This window comes from Oreochromis aureus, linkage group 13 (genome assembly GCF_013358895.1).
Source record: "Oreochromis aureus strain Israel breed Guangdong linkage group 13, ZZ_aureus, whole genome shotgun sequence".
Taxonomy (NCBI): Eukaryota; Metazoa; Chordata; class Actinopteri; order Cichliformes; family Cichlidae; genus Oreochromis; species Oreochromis aureus.
The window spans coordinates 11,962,171-11,980,097 of NC_052954.1; the positions used below are offsets into that span (position 1 = coordinate 11,962,171).

The window sequence follows — 17,927 nt, forward strand, 5'->3', positions numbered from 1 at the left end:
CACGTTTTTGATTAATATCATAATTAAAATGAAAAAAAGAAAAGAAAAAAGTTAACAAATCATATCGAGTGTGAATCAAGTCAAAAAGGTTAAGGAGCGTTTTCAAGGTTCTCCCAGACATGGCGTGCTTTCCATTATAGTAATTCAGCATAATGCTCCAGCTCGTTCAAGAATGCACTGGTCAACAGTAACAAATCACCTACACAAAGAGGCTGATTTGAATAAATAGTTCTTTTCTAAAATCATGATACAGTTTGAGTTCATGTTTCATTCAATTAAAAAAAACTGCCCTTGATTGCTCACAAGGCCTTAAGCCCCACCACATTAGCACTAAACCACGTCATTATAAACGTTAAACATTATAAACACACATGAGAAGACTAAGCTCTCCAGAAGCTCTCCATCTGTAATTCAGACAGTTCGATTTTCCTGATGCATGTTTTTCTTAACACTTGATGTCTGAGTGAACTTCTCCAGCTCTGCCTTCAGCTGTTTTGCTTCAGGCCGCTCTTCTGGCTTTGCACACAGCATTGACTGAATTATTTTCATCTGTAAGAAACAACAATATGACTGAGTTATGTTTTGTTCAGACCACCGACTAATTTTCTAAAACTTAGGACATCTATTCATGAATATAGTATCTAGTAAGAGTTTTGATAATCTACCTCTTGGGGAAAGGTCACAGAGAACTCTTTGGGGAATTTCTGGCTTCTGATATCTTGCCAAATCTGGTATTTATGCAGTGATAAGAGGACAAAAGAGGATGTTAGTGTACAATACAAACTTTGAACTATGATCTATTAAGCATTCCAAATAATCTACTTTTTAAACAAGCTTTTATACTATCACAAGAAATCAGCTACTATAATCACAGGCCAGGCAATATGACAACATAGTTATGGCACAAATTTTTAAAATAAAATTAGACCTTGTTGTAGCCTTATGTTTATGAAACATACTCACCTCTACTTTTTCCCTTACTGTGAAAAGCTTCCAAAAAAGTTCAAAGAATATCAGCCCCAAAGCAAATACATCCACCTTCTGGTCGTAGTTTGTCCCGCTCTTGTGTGATGAAAAAGTAAAAAGTAAATTAAAATAATAATTCTCCCACTTGCAATGCATTTTGACTGCCCTATTATATGCAATCTGCTGCTACTACCACTGAAATAATAACATTACTCAAGAAGGGAGAAGGAGAATGTGATTAAAACAGCAAGACTGGTCACTAGGCATTTGGGGGGCAAATTTAAGAGTAGCAAACAGAGTTTAAGCTTGTAAAACGACAACATTCAAACACATGAATTTTAAAGACACATTACAGAACAAACAAATGCTACATCTCACTTGTTCGGGAGCCATGTAAGACTTGGTTCCTGTCCTCTTTGTTCTCTGCATCAGGTTTTCATCATTGGAATCATTTTCACTGGTGACGAGACCAAAGTCCCCGATCTTCACCTCTTTGTCTTTTCCAAACATGATGTTTTCAGGCTGACAATTGAACAATTTAAATTAGTTCACAGCAACTAATGATTTTTAGTGGCAGCACACTGGAACACAGCAGCAGTACATCATGGTGCAGATAAAGTGGTAGTGTAGTGTTGTGGTGATTAAGAGGCTTACCTTAAGGTCCCTGTGGATGAGGCCTTTGGAGTGAATGTATTCCACTCCACTGACTATTTCCTGGGCGATGATCAGACTTTTTTGTCTTCTCTGTGAGTCTGGCGGAGTGTTTTCGTTCTTTTCTTCTATCCACTTTCTAAGTGTTTTGGAGTCACATAACTCCATCTCAATATAGAGGTACTGTGGAGGTGAATTACTCCTATATCTATGAAGAGAAGAATATAGTTAAAAGGTCAGCTTCATAGTCATTTAAAAACAAAAAAGGGACAGCATATTTTACAGGCAGAGAAAACTTACTGGTAATAGCTGTCAGTAGAAGTCGACATGTCATCTTCATATCTGCAATCCTCTCTCCAGCAGCTGTAATATCTAACAATGTTTCTGTGATGGAGTTCTGACAGTGCTGTAACCTCTCGCAGAGCTTTTCTGATCAAAGAATTAAACAAAAGATGACTGAATAAATATCTCAAACTGTCTTTTATTGCATCTGTTACTGAGATGCTTGTATGCTGAATACCACTACATACTTACTCAGTGCTGTGGACAATCTTTACAGCACGATACTGATCCAGCAGTATGTTCTTTGCTCTGTAAACACGACCAAAGCCTCCTTTGCCGAGACGCTCTATAGAGTTGAAGTCTGACAGAAATCTGCAGGCAAATACAATGTTGTTCAGGCATGAAAAGTGATGTCTTGCATGTAATTGTACATCAGTTAAAAGGCTTTTCATACCTTGATTGGACTGATGTTTGCCTTGTATTGTTTTCAATGCTGTCATTGTTGTCAGCATCCTTAGGGAATAAAGTGAAGATATTTTATAGTTTTAAATGTGGAAAAGTCCTAACTCAGTAAATAAGACTATTACAAATGGAAGGGTCAGAGTGCCATTTGTAAGGCCTGCTCTGAATATAACGTTAACCTCGCATCTTTCCATTGATGAGATAAGATTAATGATACTCACTAGTGTCACATTGCTTTTTTTAATTTACAGACTTTAATGAATGTCGTTTAATCTTTGAGTGTCAATATTTTTACTAAATGTTATGAGAAATGACAAACCTGGTCTGTGGATGGGTTTGATGAGTTTTGGAATATTATTGATTCACTTCTATCTGTAGTCAGGCCCTGTGACGAGGACTCAATGGACTCCCTGAGGGAAAAGAAGAGGGATATCATTAGCGTGCTATGTTCTTATTCACAAACTTCTGTGGTCCTCTTTTATTAAAGAGGTTTAAAATTAAGTTCTTGTTGAGTACCTGACAGATGTGCTAGTCTCAGACTCAGATGATATAAAGGATGCCTAAAATGCATAAACAAGTATTTGTTGTTACAGCAAAAATTTGTCATCACGATAAAACATAAACATGGTTCTGCTACTATTGCGTTTTACTATTGTAAGTCAGAGTTGCCTACTATAATATCTTCTGGAAATAGCTGCACAATCGCAAAGTGTACTTTGAATTATGTGAATATTTACAAAAGAGTTTATTATTCTTTTTTAAAACATTTGTTTTTATTGTTATTATGATGATGATTATTGTTATCATTATTATTTTCATTATGATAGGACAGACCTGGGACGTAGAAGGGTTTGATGAGTTACTTGCAGTGTATTGTGATGATGATTCACTGTTATCCCTAGAAAAAGATGATAGATACATTTACTGTACAGCCTGCACTGTACAAGCTACTGAAAGCGTTATTATATAGTTATAATGCTGTTGTGGTGTCAGTGAGTGCCTTACTGTATAACTAATTGTGCCAACGATACAAGTGAAGCACCATCTTCAGATGCTGTTGACCTGATGGACACCTAAAACACACAGAAAACAATAAACATCATTCATTTTATGCATATTTCACCCAAAGGGAAGCATTTGATTAAAATGTCACTACTGTTTATATTCTGCATTGTCTTTAAACAATCTACCACTCTCATGTTTTTGTTTGTTAAAATCAAGGCAGCAGAACATGTTAAATACCTTGCTGTCCCAGTCTGACTGTTCCTGAAGAGCAGACCAGGCTAACTCTGCTGCATTCTGTTTGGCTTCCTTGATGCTCTTCCCTTCACCCACAGGATATTCCTTGTTATCAATTTTTAATTTGTAGAAAAAACTGTGTTGTGAAAAAACGGGAATGTTTAGATCATTACCTTGACAGTTTAATATTGTTGAACATCAGTCCAGAGCTGGTGTCTGAAGGATCAATTCAGATTAGAGAGTTTGTGGTATACTCACAGAGGTTTGTGAGAGGGGCCGTCTCTCCCCACTTCATCGTATGAATGGGAGCGTTTGGTTTTCTGACAATAGTGGTTGACAAGGCCTATGAAATTTGTCTCTGTAAAGCTGGTGTCCTTAGAGCTAAGAACCACCTGAACTGAAGCTTCTGCTGCATTGTTTCTCTGTCAAGATAACAAGAAATACATCAGAGAGACAATTGGCCCAGATTGATTTTTCATTTCTCTCAACCAAAAACGAACATTATCTTACAGATTCCACTGAGTCCTGATGACCAAGCTGAGACAGGCTTTCCAGAGCCTTTTTTGCTGCATTTTGCTTTGCTTCCTTCTTGGTCTTCCCCTCACCACTGGGGTAGGCTTTACCATCTATGACTGCCCTCAGGTTGAATCTGTAAAGACATGAGAGTTTTGTTATATACTGCTCAAATAAAGTATAGGAACAATTTGAAAACATCAGGTCTTAAAGGGAAAAAAAACCATGCTGCATATTTATATTGATGTGGACTGGGTAAGAATGAGAGGATGCCACATCATCTGATGAAAAAGAAAATTATCAACCTACAGGGTGCTCTCTATCTCTAGGGGGCACTAAAGAGCAGCCTCCGAACTGCGTCCATCTCCCACTGTCAGAAATATCTACTTCTATCACACCAACCCTCTGCATGTTGCCCCTCACTACATCCACGAATCTTCTTTATGGTCTTCCTGTTTTCCTCCTGCCTGGCAGATCTGTTGTCCAGTATATCCACTATCTTCCTCATCTGCACACGTCCAAGACATTTCAGCCTTGCCTGTCTAATTTTGTCTCCAAACTGCTTAACCTGAGCTCTCCCTCTGATGTACTCATTTGTAATACTGTCCTTTCTGGTCACTTCCAGTGAAAACCTTTGCATCTGCAACTCTGCCAACTCCAGCCCCACCTCTTGTCCCCCCAACCACAGGATATTTGTTGGCAATTTGTGAAAAACTGCGTTGTGAAATAGTAGGAATATATATATGTTCACTCAAATTGTTTTCTTTATGGTACAATGTTGTACTGTTTTTGTATTGTTTTTCGAGTAATATCATCTGCTATCTTATACACTGTTATAACCTTAAAACTTTAAGCATAAGCAGTGCCATTCTGACTGACACACCTATGACTAAATACTTTATTTGACTCTGAAGCCCCACTTCAACCATCGCACCAATTGGAAGAGACCCTCGCCCATTACTGTCTTCATTGGAGATTTAATATCGGAAAAGTTCAACTTACACTTTATCATGTGGCGGTCCGTCAGAGCCAACTTCTTCGTAACTCACTCCAGAGTGCCATTTATGTGCGTATTCGTTTAGTTTACCAACGTAGTTTACAGTATCCATCATTAATGACTCAGCAAGTTGCGCAGAACTATAAGAAGACCGTGAAAAGCTCAGGATCCTTATCTCTTCTCCCCTTCCATCTTAATTCTGCGCCTGTCTTTGGAGTGTCTCAGTGACCACTTTCTATTCCGCTGGTCTTGAGTATTTATAGGTTTCGATTTCTTCAAATCGTTCCCGTGCCCTACGTGGTTTTAAACATATCATAACAAACGAAACTGAAACTGAGCACCTACCGGCCATTGGGCAACTTCCGTCGCGATCATTTTTGCTCTGAAGCAACATTGGAGCCTCAGCAGGACTCTGCTCCTGTGAGAAAAACTTAAATTGGCGGTGCACAAATATCGTGTCTGCTCAGAAACGGTTCATCCCTGCTTAGGCTTCCCCCCCCACACACATGTTAAGGCTCAAAAACGCTTCACCACCCAAGATTACATTTTGTCTTCTTCTTGCTCCCTGATACTGCTGATTAGCCACTTCTGTTTTAATTAATGAAATTGAAACCAAGCACCTAACCGGCCATTGGGCAACTTCCGTCGCAATTTTTTCACCCCAAACATGAAATATATAGGGCACATAACCACCCCTAATAAAACAAGTACATCAATTATAGAAACTGTCCAGGAGATCAGTGACTGTTGTCGATTTCTTTATTTTTATTACTAGAAAGTGTTTAGTGCAACCTGAAATGAACCATTTCAAGATTTAAAATAGATTATTTCATACCAACTGACAGTTATAACTTACAAAATGATTCTTTGTTCAAAGTAAACAATTCAATCCATGCTGCATTCTCCAGTTTTCTTCAAGTACTGTACCACACCGTACTCCACAGTGATAGTATGATAGTAAAATATCAGGTCATCAAAAGACACATCCTTGTGCATTCAAGGTCCTCCGTGTACTTTGGGATATGACGATGAATTACAAATCATGACAGAAACGATTTTAGTACTTCCTTGTAGTGATCAGACAGTGTTACTCTGACGTTTCATATTTTTAAGCTGCATAAACAAGCGTTTGCACTCTTCCACATCACTCTTAAGTTTACTTGCTTCTGGTCGGTCTTCTGGTTTCATGCTCAGCATTGACCTTATAATTTGGCTCTGCAACAAAACACAAGAAAAAGGAGAGATATCACATCGATAAATGCCAGCAGCATGTCTGACAATATACATATTATATGTATATATATATATATATATATATATATATATATATATATATATATATATAGATATATATATATATATATATATATATATATATATATACACACACACACACATATATATATACACACACACATACATATATATATATACACACATACATACATATATATACACATATACATACATATATATACACATATACATACATATATACACATATACATATATATATGTATACATATACATATACATACACATACATATATATACACATGTTACATATACATTGCATGAAAGTTGTTGTTTGTACATAAATATTGCTAAAAAATGTTTTAGTATATTGGTATTTTGGGGTCACTAGAATATGTCATCATGCATAGTGATGGTAACGAGTACCTGTAATTGATTACTTCGTCTTATACAATAAATAAGTAGTTTGCACAGAAGGAGAACAAGTATATGTATTTATTATTCACATGTTTGGCGATTATAAACAGCTGTTGAATATATACAAAGATATAATGTTGACAACAAGAATAACACGATAAATTAACATCCATGACTGTGTTTTAATATATGAGCAAAGCGAACAAAACTAGTTCCTGATTCTTTGAGAGTTCACAATTTATCTGTACGTAACACTACAAATGCCTTTATATCAGCTGTAACTACACCCCTGTTAGTGACCATAATAAAAGTTACCCACAAAGAAAAATACTTGGCACATTTTGTACCTCTTGGTGAAAATGAGTAGAAAATCCATGCGGAAATTTCTGGTTCCTTGCATCTTCCCAAATCTGTAATTCGTACAGTGGTTAAAAAAGACAAAGCACATTTAATTAGTGTGATAAAACTAATAACCTGTCCAACAGACATTTTTTAAGTGGGTATTTTGCTTTGCTTAAACATCCATTCATGGAACCATCCTGTGGGTTGCCCCTCTTTTGCCAACATCTGCAAATCTCTGAACACGGAAGAAAGTAACCTTTTCTTTACTGAGGTCAACAGCAGACATCTTGAGTTTAAGAGTCAATATAAATAAGTGAGAATGACATGGCTGTGTAATGTGTTTTACAGGTTCTAATGTAATTCATTATCCCATCATATCACATTGGCCACAGCAGTCCATCAGCTGCAAAGCCAATAAACTGCTCCCAAAATATTTCTTCATAGCAGGAGGTTCTAACTGATGATCTGATGATTTAAAATGATCTCAAAACAATTAATTAGCAACAAAGTAATACTAAATAACATGAAAAATGTGAAACGTGTCTCTGAACAACTCACTCTGGTCTTTTCTTCACCAGCTGGGATATTCCAAAGGAGTTCAAAAAATATCAGGCCAAAAGCAAATATGTCCACCTTTCGGTCATAAAGTGTTGAGCGCTTGCTCTTCTGTCATAAAACAAGATCAAAGGAAAAAAAAGTTCAGAACTCAAGCAGTTTGAATTTCCGTGGGCCAAAATTAATGCTATATCTATTACAGAGGAATCTCAATACAGGTGATCTCACCTGCTCAGGAGCCATGTAAGATGGGGTTCCTTTGTACACAGTTCTCTCTATCAGATCCTCAGCATTGTCATCTTTTTCAGTAGTGACCAGACCAAAGTCTCCAATCTTCACTTCTCCTTCCCGTCCAAACATGATGTTGGCAGGCTAAATAAATAAACAAAAGTAGCTTTATGGCTTATATGATGAAATAAATGATGTCATTATTTCTTCTGCCTCACCTTCAAGTCCCTGTGGATGAACTTCCTGGAGTGAATGTATTCGATTCCTGTGACTATTTGCTGGGCAATGTTCAGGCTTTCTTCTCTTCTCTTGGAGTCTCGCAGAGACTTCTTAACATTTTGAACATTCTTCTCATCAATCCACACTCGAAGTGTTTTGGTGTCACACAGCTCCATCTGAATATAGAGGTACTTTACAGAGGAATCAGTGGAGGAACTGCAAGAAAAGAAAGATATGTCTATTGCATTTGGACTTAAACGACAAGTCAAGTACAGCAAGGACTTTAACATGCAAACGGACTTACTGTGAACTACTGCAACTATCAGCTGTACTTTCTGGCTGGTATTCCGAATCCTCCAGCCAACATGTGTAGTATCGAACAATATTGGAGTGATGGAGTTCTGACAACGTCACCACCTCTCGTAGAGCTTTTCTGATCAAGAGGTGACAGAAGAAAAGTCCACATTAAGTTAATAACAATAAACCTATAGTTTTAATGAAAACATATACACAATAATTAGAAAAAAACCACCATAAATTACATGACTTACTCTCTGCAGCGGATAATTTTTATAGCATAATACTTCTGTAATAGTTTCTGTTTTGCTTTGAAAACACGACCAAAGGCTCCTTTACCAAGACGCTCTATGGAGTCGTATTCTGATGTAAACCTGTTAAAAGGAACACAAATTTCCCAATTATATCTCTGTGAAAAAACATCACACAATGTAATTTCAGAATTTAATTCTTCATACCTTAATGATGGGGCTGATGTATTCTGATTCTGACCATTTTTTGTGCTCTTCACTTTGAAATTGGGCATTATATCCTAAATGAAAGTCATAACATAAAAGTTAAAATTTGGAATACGAACCAATAAAATAAGCTAACATCATTAATCACTTCATAATTTACCTCTTTGCTGTGTTTGTGAGCATTTGGGAAATTTGCTGCAATCCTAACAAGACAAAATATCATTGGACATCAACAATGACCTCTGGTAAAATATTATGCTACTTTAAAGTAGATGTTAAAAGCTGAATTACCTTATTTTGGGCTTTACATCAGGACTTTGAACCTTAGTATTGGCAAACAGAAAAATAATAATAGTTATATTTTTGCATTAATTACTTAAGAAAAACCGTACAAAGTCCTCTTTTACTTTATGCTAAAACAATCTGTCTCCTTCAAGTGCTGGAATAATCAAGGGCAGATTTCACTTACAAAATAAGTTTGAGAAACATGAAATAGCTTCTACATTAGGCGGAGCATTACAAACAGATGAACCATAGCATAACTGAAATTCATAGGAAACAACAGACCTGCTCCTTGGGAGGGTTTGATGACTCGACGAAAACAACTGAGTCACTTTTACTTGTTGCAATGCTGGTTGATTTTGGATGACCAGAGTCCCTTGAAGAATGCAATGAGACATTAGTAGGTATTCTCAGCATTATATTTACCATTTTTATGGTTATAGTGCTCAGTGAGTGCCTCACAGTGTGCTTGGTGAAGTGAAGGACTTGGCACCATCTTCTGCTGACCTAGCATTTACCTGAAAACACAAAGAAAGAGGTTTGTTATTTTTATAGGATTTTATTTCACCTAATATGCTTAAAAATGTAATTATTGCAAAGAGAACTATTTATTTTCATTTTCACCTATCTCACATCCTTTTTTCTTCCTTCTTTTGTCACCTGTTCATTTCCTTATGGAGTTTAATAGATCAGACTTATTTAAGGAATGCACCCTCTTTTACTCACAGTTGTCATGTTGGCAGAGGGCCACGGTTCTGGTAACGGGACTTTTTGTTAGTTGTTATTTCTTATCCCATAATTTGTGAATAATTTAAACAACTGAATTTATTCTCATACCTTGAAGAAATTTTGCACTATGTTGCTAAGTCCTAGTCTTTTTTTCTTTTCAGATTTAGCAGTCCACGAGGATCTTAGTTTTCTTGTCATTATTCATCCCTGTGGACTCTGGATGCCCATGATGACAGCAAATCTTTAATTCTGACACACTTAAATAACAGTGATATACATCTGTGGCAACAACCAACCACAGATGACTACACAGGTTCACCCAGCCTAACAACAACTATTGTTTGGGTCACACATATTTTCTATAAAGCAGTGGCATAAAGTTGCTTTGTATCCTTTGTATGTAGTTTGAGAGTATCCTAGACATCCTTGATACCTTGCAAAGGACATGGCAGCAGTGAAGATGATGGAGTCCCTAAATGAGACTGTCAAGAAGATGGGAAGCAGAATCCCACAGGCACATTATCATAGCATAGTCAGTACTATCAGGAAATCAAAAGTGGCCTGATACTGAATGAACTTTTCAAGCGAAATACTTTCCATTGGAAATGACATAGGTATGTTCTGAGACATCTAGCCATGATGGCCGAAGCCAAGGACTTCCTCACCCGTACAGGGGATGGGAATAAAGCAGTGACTGATGGAAGGTAAAAATGCACTGAGTTGGGCATAAAATAAAAGTATTGAGATCTTTCAGCACACTTAATTCTTAATGTATCAGGGTTTCACCGGTCACTAAATAGTCAATGAGGTGGCCAAAATATTTCACATCAAAAGAGCAGAACATGTTAAATACCTTGCTGTCCCAGTCTGACTGTTCCTGAAGAGCAGCCCAGGCCAGCCGAGCTGCATTTTGTTTGGCTTCCTTGGCACTCTTACCTTCACCCACAGGGTATTCCTTTTTGTTGATTACTAATTTGTAGAAAAATCTGTTATGAAAAAGTGAAACCATAAGTTAACTGCTTGCAATAAAACATCCATCAAGAGAGCCTGCGATGCCTATTAAAGGTTCAGTCATACTCACTGTCGATTATGAGGCGGTCCACATATTTTCTCTTCAATAAATGTGTGGGAGCGGGATGTTTTCTGACAGTAGTGGTTGACAAGACCTATGAAATTTGACTCTATAAAATTCTTGTCTTTAGCCCTCACAGTCAAACTCTTCATCTGATCGCTGCAATATCAAAGACAAAATCAGAATCAGAATACTTTTAGAGCAGTTAGAGCAGCAACTAACGAAACTAAATTAAATAATACAATATCTTACAATAAATCCATCACAATATATTAAGTTAAAAAATATAACAAATAGCTCAATTATAAAAATCTCAGTATATAACACAAATTAAACATATATGGTTAAAATTGTACTGCAAACCGTAAAACTTAGATGGGGGAGTTGTGCAGAGCGATACAGAGGCAGGAATGATTTCCTGTGTCGTTCAGTGGTGCATTTGGGTAATCTCCATACACATACAAACTGAAACTTCAACCACTTTAAACAATACATAGTTTACAAAAGATAAAGCGTCAAAAAGAAACACTGTTTCAACTCACCAGACATCTGGAATATTTTGTTTCGTTTCCTCCTTTTGCTGACTTGATGTGAAAATGTCATTCTCATCTCCAGTCTGGAATACAACAAGTACAACAAGTGAACAACATGCTACTAGAACATGCATGAAAATATTTAAACAATCATTTCAAATTCTCTCTTGAATTTCTCCAGTTTTCTGTGACGTCAAGTCAGTCAGTATAAAACAGTATGTTTCATGAGTTACCTCTAAAGTGCCACATATATCGTGATATACAAGCTTGGCTGCTTCCTCCTTAGCTTCCCTTCTTGTTTTCCCGGAAGCTGCCGGGTACTCCTTGTCACCAACAAAAAAGTTACACCATCTAACATTAAAAGAAAAATATTAAATAGATTTCAAATAGATTATTCACATCTACAGTCAAAACTAGATGCATCATGTAGACTTACTGATTATCATTATTTGGTCCAGGTCTGGTAGCCTCCACGGGCCTTACAATCACCCTGTTCCTTTGACCATACTCATTGAGCCAGCAGGTGTACTTGACGTTACTGACACTTCTCTGATGAACTGATGTATTAGAAACTTCTGCAGCATTTTCTGTCTGTTTGTAACCAACAAACACACAGCAGATTAAAACAAATATCCACACATACAGTGAGTGAATACAATGGTGCAATGATCTTACAGTATCAGCTGATTCCTCCAACAAGCCCGCCAAGGCATTTTTAGCAGCGTTCTGCTTGGCTTCCTTCTTGTTCTTTCCAACACCGTCAGGATAGGCTTTACCATTCAGAACAACTCTAATAGTAAATCTATAAAACAAATGGAAGAACTCTGTCAGACAAGACAGTGCATCAGTCTGGTGTGACTGTAGCTGTAAAGTGGAGGAAAACATTTCATGGATAAAAACTTCATTTTAATGGAGAGAGACAAAATATCAACCAAAATTCCACATGAAAACCCCCGCATTTCATTAAAGTTTTATATTGATTTGCATGTCATTATACCTGAGCAAAACATGATTTGGTATTTTGTGGAGAAACTCTTATTGGTGAGCACAAAATTATGACATTTCTTGTAGGTTTGCACTTTCAGGGGGGGGGTCTGGCTCAATCCTCATAATAGAAACACTCTAAATCCTTCATCACCCCTCCACAGATTTTCTATAGGACTGAGGTCTGAAGTCTGGCTAGGACACCCCTTGACCTTAATGTGCTTCTTTTTTAGCCGCTCCTTTCTTGCCTTGACGGTATGTTTTGTGTCACTGTCGTGATGGAAGGCCCATCCATAAACCATCCTCAGTTTTCTGGCTGAGGGAAAGAGGTACACTGTCCTCTTAATGCAGTGAAGTCATCCTGGCCCCTTAGCAGAAAAACAGTCCCAAAGCATAAATTTCTCCACTTCCATGCTTGACTGTGGGGATGGTGTTATTATGGTCATACTCAGCATTTCTCTTCCTTGAAACACTGTGGCTTGAGAGGTGGATTTTGCCTTATCTGACCACAGCACAATCTCTCAAAGCCTTATCTGAATCATTTACATGTTCACTGGCAAACCTAAGACCAGCCTGTACATGCAACTTTTTTGATCATGTGGGCTCTGCAGGCAATTCAAGATTTTAATCCATTGCAGCGTAATGTGTTACCAATGGTTTTCTTGGTGACTCTACTTCAAACTGCTTTCAGATCTTTAACAAGATAGTTTTGGGCTGATCCACCACCTTTCTCATGATCGTCCTCCGCCCATGAGGCAAGATCTTGCATGCAGCTCCAGAATGAGGGTGACTGATGATCAATTTTATATTTCTTCCATTTATGAATAATCACACCAACAATTGTCACCTTCACAGCAAAGCTTCTCGCTGATGGTCTTGTAGCCCATTTCAGCCTTGTGCAGGTGTATAAATTTCCCACGTGTGGGACTAATAAAGGTTATCTTAATCTTACCCAATCTTGATTCTGTGGACAGGTATGCTTTTTACACTTTAATTGACTGATTGATGGACTGATTCTAATCTGTGTGGCACATGGGCACACATGAATCTGTACACAATCATAATCAGTGTTGTGGGAAACTAAATTTCCTCTGCTGTGACATCATAGAGCCTTACATACTCTCATCTGCTAAGTACAGGTGCTGGGGTGCGAGTATAAAGTTGTTTTTTATTGTAATAACGTGATGTACTGTTTTGTTTTGTTTTTGTTTTGTCGTAGAAAGGTTTAAGTACTATTTTAAGATTAGTGGTAAACGAACTAAATATTACTATTTCCTCAGAGTGATAGTTAGTTTATCTGTAGAAACAGCTCACTAGTAAAATGCCACGGGATCAACATACCTGCGGACAGTAAATGTCCTAAAAACAACGTGTAGACTACACCTACCGTCCACAAACGTGCATCTGGTGGCTGGTAATCACCAGATTGGAACCTAGATTTCAACGTGCGGACAACACTTTCATTGAAAAAAAGTCCAACCAAAACACACAGATGTCTCCAAATCCTACACTGCGCGGCTTTCCAGGTCGCAGATCTGACTTGTGCTCAACTTACGTTTTGATGTGGTCAGGGCCAGCAGCTCCAACCTCCTCAAACTGCAGCACCAGCCGCTGCTTCTGTGCATACTCGTTTAGGTTAGCTACGTAGTTTTCCATCCTATGTTTGTCGGCAGTTGGAATATTTACTCAAAATACATAAAAATAGAGAAAAGCCTACAACTCTCATAATAAAACATGGTATCCGTTTTCCTTTTCCACGCCGTAAGTTTCGTTTTCTCTGTAAACGTCATACGGTGCCTTCACGTGATGTCAGATATGGCAGACACAATTTGTTCATTAAAGCAGTTATTCTATAACATCATCATCATTATCATGTTTTTTTAATGGTTTGAAACTGGTTGGATTAAGTGGAAGATATCTAAATAAAGCGCAACACCAGGGAAAGTTAAAGTATGGAAAAACCGTGAGCAGAAATTATGTTGTTTTTGCTGAGTAGCTGTTAGATTTGTCATTATGAGACTTTTTTGTAGCGTAGCTAATGTTAAAGCTCGACATTTTAACTTCAGTAACATATGCTTGCATTTTCTGTTCCCGTTTACGTAGCTTATCAACGAAGACTACATGTCCCAATGTATTAGTCACTCAATTCCATCGCTAAGGTTCACGGGAGATGCAGTTCTTAAGAAACAAACACGTTGCAGCAACTTTATGCCCCAAAAGGCGCAGATGTCCTTTTATCCCAGCCATATTAACCAAATATTAATTAACATTTAAGACATTAAAATTTATATTTTTGCCCTGTTGGAGCCTTTCAAAGTAATAGTGATGAAAACAAGTATGGCTGATATAAACTCACAACTAATCATAAAATATAAGGAAACTCAAAATTGCAATAGAGAGAAGAGTAAAACGTAAAACGTTTAATGAAGACAGATGTACACAAATAATCTTGGAATATGTAATACAATTTGTATTCGGCTTTAAAAAATATAAATATTGAAAGGCATCCTAATTTATGGAACAAACAAACAAACAACAACAACAACAACAACAACAACAACAACAACAACAACAACAACAAAAAACCCCAAAGACTGTATCAAACAAATAAAAATCTGATGATCTTTCATTGATGGACAGCAGATTAAAACTGGATGATAGAAAAAAAACGGCATTTCAGTTCTGATCACTTTATTTCCTTGGCTGCTTCTTGTATTCTGATGAGCACATACCAAAATGCTTTTTCCCCACTCACACATAGACCTAATGTTTTCATGATCAAACATTTTTAACTTTAAAAAAAATATCAAAACAAAAAACAACAACTGTAAGCTTGTGACACTAGTTTTGATTGTATTCATTCATGGTCTGCTGCTGTATCTCCAGGACAATTAGAGCACAAGTCCTCTTCATCTGTAAAACAGAAAAGAAAACATTACATAGATGCAGTAGGAGCAATGGCGATACAAACAAAGAAACAAATTGCGCTGTAGCCTATTGATATCACACTTACCATTATAGGTGGTCCCACACCATATGCAATAAAAATGGACTCCTCTCAAATAGGATGTCAAAATTTGTAGTTTATCAAAAGACTGCAACAGAGAACCACATATCACATTTAATTCAAATCCTATGACATGAATTTATATTTTTCAGTATATCAAAACAGTGTACTCTGGTCCTTTATTTACAAGATGGTAACAAGTTTTTATGCCAAAATGATGAAAAATATTCTTCTTTCGCCTGTTTAATTTAGGGGTCACCACACTGGATCATCTGCCTCCATCTCACCAGCCTTTTGCCAGTTCTTCACTACATCAATGAACCTGCTCTGTGGTCTTCTCATTTTCCTCCTGCCTGGCAGCTTCATCTTCCACACTCCTTGTTCAATATATCCACTCTCCCTTCTCAGCACATATCCAAACCTTCTCAGCCCCCCTAGATTTGTCTCCAAACTGCTCAACCTGAGCTGTCCCTCTGATGTGCTCAGGATTAGAACTCTTTCTTTTCGTCAATTCTACCATCTCTAAACCATTCATTATAGCATTCCTTACAACATCTTGCAAATCTTTCCTTTTACTCTTGCTGCTATCCCTCTGTCACAAAATATATCCCAACACTCGTCTCAACCCATTCCACCCTACACTCTCTTCGCCACCTCTCTTGTGCACTGTTTGTTGCTTTGGATGGTTGACACCAGGTGTTTAAATCCATCTACCTTCACTAACACTGTTTGCATCTTCACCCATCTCCCTCTCATTCACACACGTATTCTTTCTTGCATCTAGTGTCTTTCATTCCTCCTGTCTCCAGGTCATGCATCCACCTCTCCAGGCTCTTCAACCTGCTTCCTAGTACAAATAAAATGTCATCTGCAAACATAGCTAATAACATATATTAATTTTGATTTAAACAGATTTTATTCTCATAAAATAGATATGCATATTATATTCTAAAACAAAATACTAACAGTGAGTTCTGTAACCTCCTCTTCATCCTCCTCCTCCTCCTCTTCTTTAAGACCGTCGTCCTCTTCATCAGCATTTGCTTTAGGCCAGTACCAGTCTTCTCTTGGAACACTTATCCCCTGTAATGAGAAGAAACCTCAGCTAGGAAATACTTTGTGTCAGTGGTCTGTAATTTTCCTCCTTTCACTGGAAAGAGACTGATTAGAGAGAGACCTGCTACTAACACTAGCACTGTGATGTGCAGGAATCCATAAGGAGCTATACTCATAATTCTTTCCACCTTTTGACTGTCAAGCTGTTCGCAAGCTCGCTGACTCTTCCTGAGGTCTCCTTCAATCTTTCGCTCCTCTCTCTCCGTCCTTACTCTTGACCTGAAAACGCAAAAAAAAGAAAAGGTTACAAACACAGACTATAAAACACTTATCATAGGAGGGGACAACGTTTAGAGGTAGCTGCATGCTTCACCTGAAATCTTCCAGAGATTTGGTCTCATTCTGTTGTTTGGCTCGTACTTTCTGCCTATAATGCTCCAGTTCCTCTTCAGCTTTTCTTTTCTTCATCTCTTCCATTCCAATACCCCCTCTGTCTGATTATAAACAGAAAAGTGCTGCAATCATTCAGCTAGGTTGCACACAACATCACTAAATACTCATTTTAAAGTAAAATTTCTTACCTGTTTTGATATTTAGTGGAATTGGATCAACTCTTCCTGCTCCTATAGGGGTAACAAAGATTAACATCAGTGCACACTACAAATGCAAAGCAAATTCACAATTTAGCGAAGAACAAACTTGCCCTGCTTCCCAAGTCCTTGCCCAGCTTTGTAGCCCATTTTCTGCAGAAGCGCAAACCCTTTGTTTTCATTGCTGATGGAGCTCTGTAAAGCCGCTTCTCGGCTTTCGCTCTCCTGCTCCTTGTAGCTCTTCTGACGGTTCTTTATATTCTTTTCCTTTTGCTTCTCCTCCCTCTTCATTGCTTCTTTTACCCGCCTCACCATGCTGACTCCCGGTTTCACATCTTGACTGACAGTCGGAGGGACAAAGAAAAACGTTACAAGGGTGTAAAAAAAATGCCGACAACTATTCTGAGAGCAATGACACCCTGCTTCTTTGTTTTTATAGCTCAATATCGGAATATACTCCATTCAACAACAGTTTCATAGCACTGACCGAACATTGTTGTCAATATGAACATTTTACAGTAAACACCAGAGCCAAAACACTTACAGTTGGCTAAGAAATGCATCAGACATATAGTCCTCCTCTTCATCTGACATTCTGTACAAACTAAAGAGAGTTTAGTTTGTCAGAGGAAAAACAGAGAAAAACAGCTAAAAGAAATCTTCGGTTTGTGCGTTTGTATTTTCTTCTCTGGTGTTCTGTTCCTTTGCAAAAACGTTCCGAGTAGCTGCAAGGTACACACAAAGTCTACAGTTCCGCTGCATTTGGCATATATTTCAAAAGAACGTGTTTGTCC

At 37.6% G+C, this 17,927-nt stretch overlaps 2 protein-coding genes across 3 annotated transcripts; both read right to left on the reverse strand.

Moving 5' to 3' along the window:
• Positions 1 to 411: 411 nt before the first annotated feature.
• On the reverse strand, positions 412 to 14,252 carry LOC116318523. Its single transcript, XM_039622091.1, has 35 exons — positions 14,036 to 14,252; positions 12,172 to 12,298; positions 11,933 to 12,087; positions 11,730 to 11,847; positions 11,506 to 11,579; positions 10,973 to 11,122; positions 10,745 to 10,877; positions 9,625 to 9,680; positions 9,448 to 9,538; positions 9,172 to 9,203; positions 9,041 to 9,083; positions 8,881 to 8,954; positions 8,677 to 8,796; positions 8,430 to 8,558; positions 8,125 to 8,341; positions 7,907 to 8,050; positions 7,682 to 7,789; positions 7,129 to 7,191; positions 6,190 to 6,325; positions 5,116 to 5,302; positions 4,111 to 4,249; positions 3,859 to 4,022; positions 3,604 to 3,736; positions 3,367 to 3,434; positions 3,196 to 3,259; positions 2,878 to 2,921; positions 2,681 to 2,771; positions 2,354 to 2,412; positions 2,152 to 2,271; positions 1,918 to 2,046; positions 1,621 to 1,825; positions 1,345 to 1,488; positions 964 to 1,062; positions 666 to 728; positions 412 to 549 (listed from the first exon to the last, which is right to left on the reverse strand). The coding sequence occupies exons 1-35, from the start codon at positions 14,134 to 14,136 to the stop codon at positions 412 to 414; spliced, it is 3,918 nt and encodes a 1,305-aa protein (XP_039478025.1). The 5' UTR covers positions 14,137 to 14,252.
• Positions 14,253 to 15,154: 902 nt separating this feature from the next.
• On the reverse strand, positions 15,155 to 17,852 carry gpatch11 (G patch domain containing 11). 2 transcript variants are annotated; one of them, XR_005615283.1, is made up of 9 exons: positions 17,678 to 17,852; positions 17,247 to 17,473; positions 17,125 to 17,166; positions 16,917 to 17,037; positions 16,732 to 16,822; positions 16,454 to 16,570; positions 16,202 to 16,334; positions 15,494 to 15,575; positions 15,370 to 15,393 (listed from the first exon to the last, which is right to left on the reverse strand). XR_005615283.1 is itself a non-coding variant. In XM_031737638.2 (8 exons), the coding sequence occupies exons 1-8, from the start codon at positions 17,725 to 17,727 to the stop codon at positions 15,338 to 15,340; spliced, it is 786 nt and encodes a 261-aa protein (XP_031593498.1). In that variant the 5' UTR covers positions 17,728 to 17,852; the 3' UTR covers positions 15,155 to 15,337. The 2 variants fall into 2 exon arrangements, 1 of the variants encoding a protein (XP_031593498.1); XM_031737638.2 differs by lacking the exon at positions 16,202 to 16,334 and having other exon boundaries at positions 15,155 to 15,393.
• Between the last annotated feature and the right edge of the window lie 75 nt (positions 17,853 to 17,927).

What these genes read in the sequence shown, in the direction of transcription:
- LOC116318523 (XM_039622091.1), bottom strand. Translation starts at nt 14,136, where the DNA reads ATGGAAAACTACGTAGCTAACCTAAACGAGTATGCACAGAAGCAGCGG. An exon ending in CAAACCCATCCACAGACCAG is followed by an intron (nt 2,413 to 2,680) that starts GTTTGTCATTTC and finishes TTATTCCCTAAG; the next exon opens with GATGCTGACAACAATGACAG. An exon ending in TCATCCACAGGGACCTTAAG is followed by an intron (nt 1,489 to 1,620) that starts GTAAGCCTCTTA and finishes TTCAATTGTCAG; the next exon opens with CCTGAAAACATCATGTTTGG.
- gpatch11 (XM_031737638.2), bottom strand. Translation starts at nt 17,727, where the DNA reads ATGTCAGATGAAGAGGAGGACTATATGTCTGATGCATTTCTTAGCCAA. An exon ending in GATGCATTTCTTAGCCAACT is followed by an intron (nt 17,474 to 17,677) that starts GTAAGTGTTTTG and finishes TCCGACTGTCAG; the next exon opens with TCAAGATGTGAAACCGGGAG. An exon ending in GTGTGGGACCACCTATAATG is followed by an intron (nt 15,394 to 15,493) that starts GTAAGTGTGATA and finishes TCTGTTTTACAG; the next exon opens with ATGAAGAGGACTTGTGCTCT.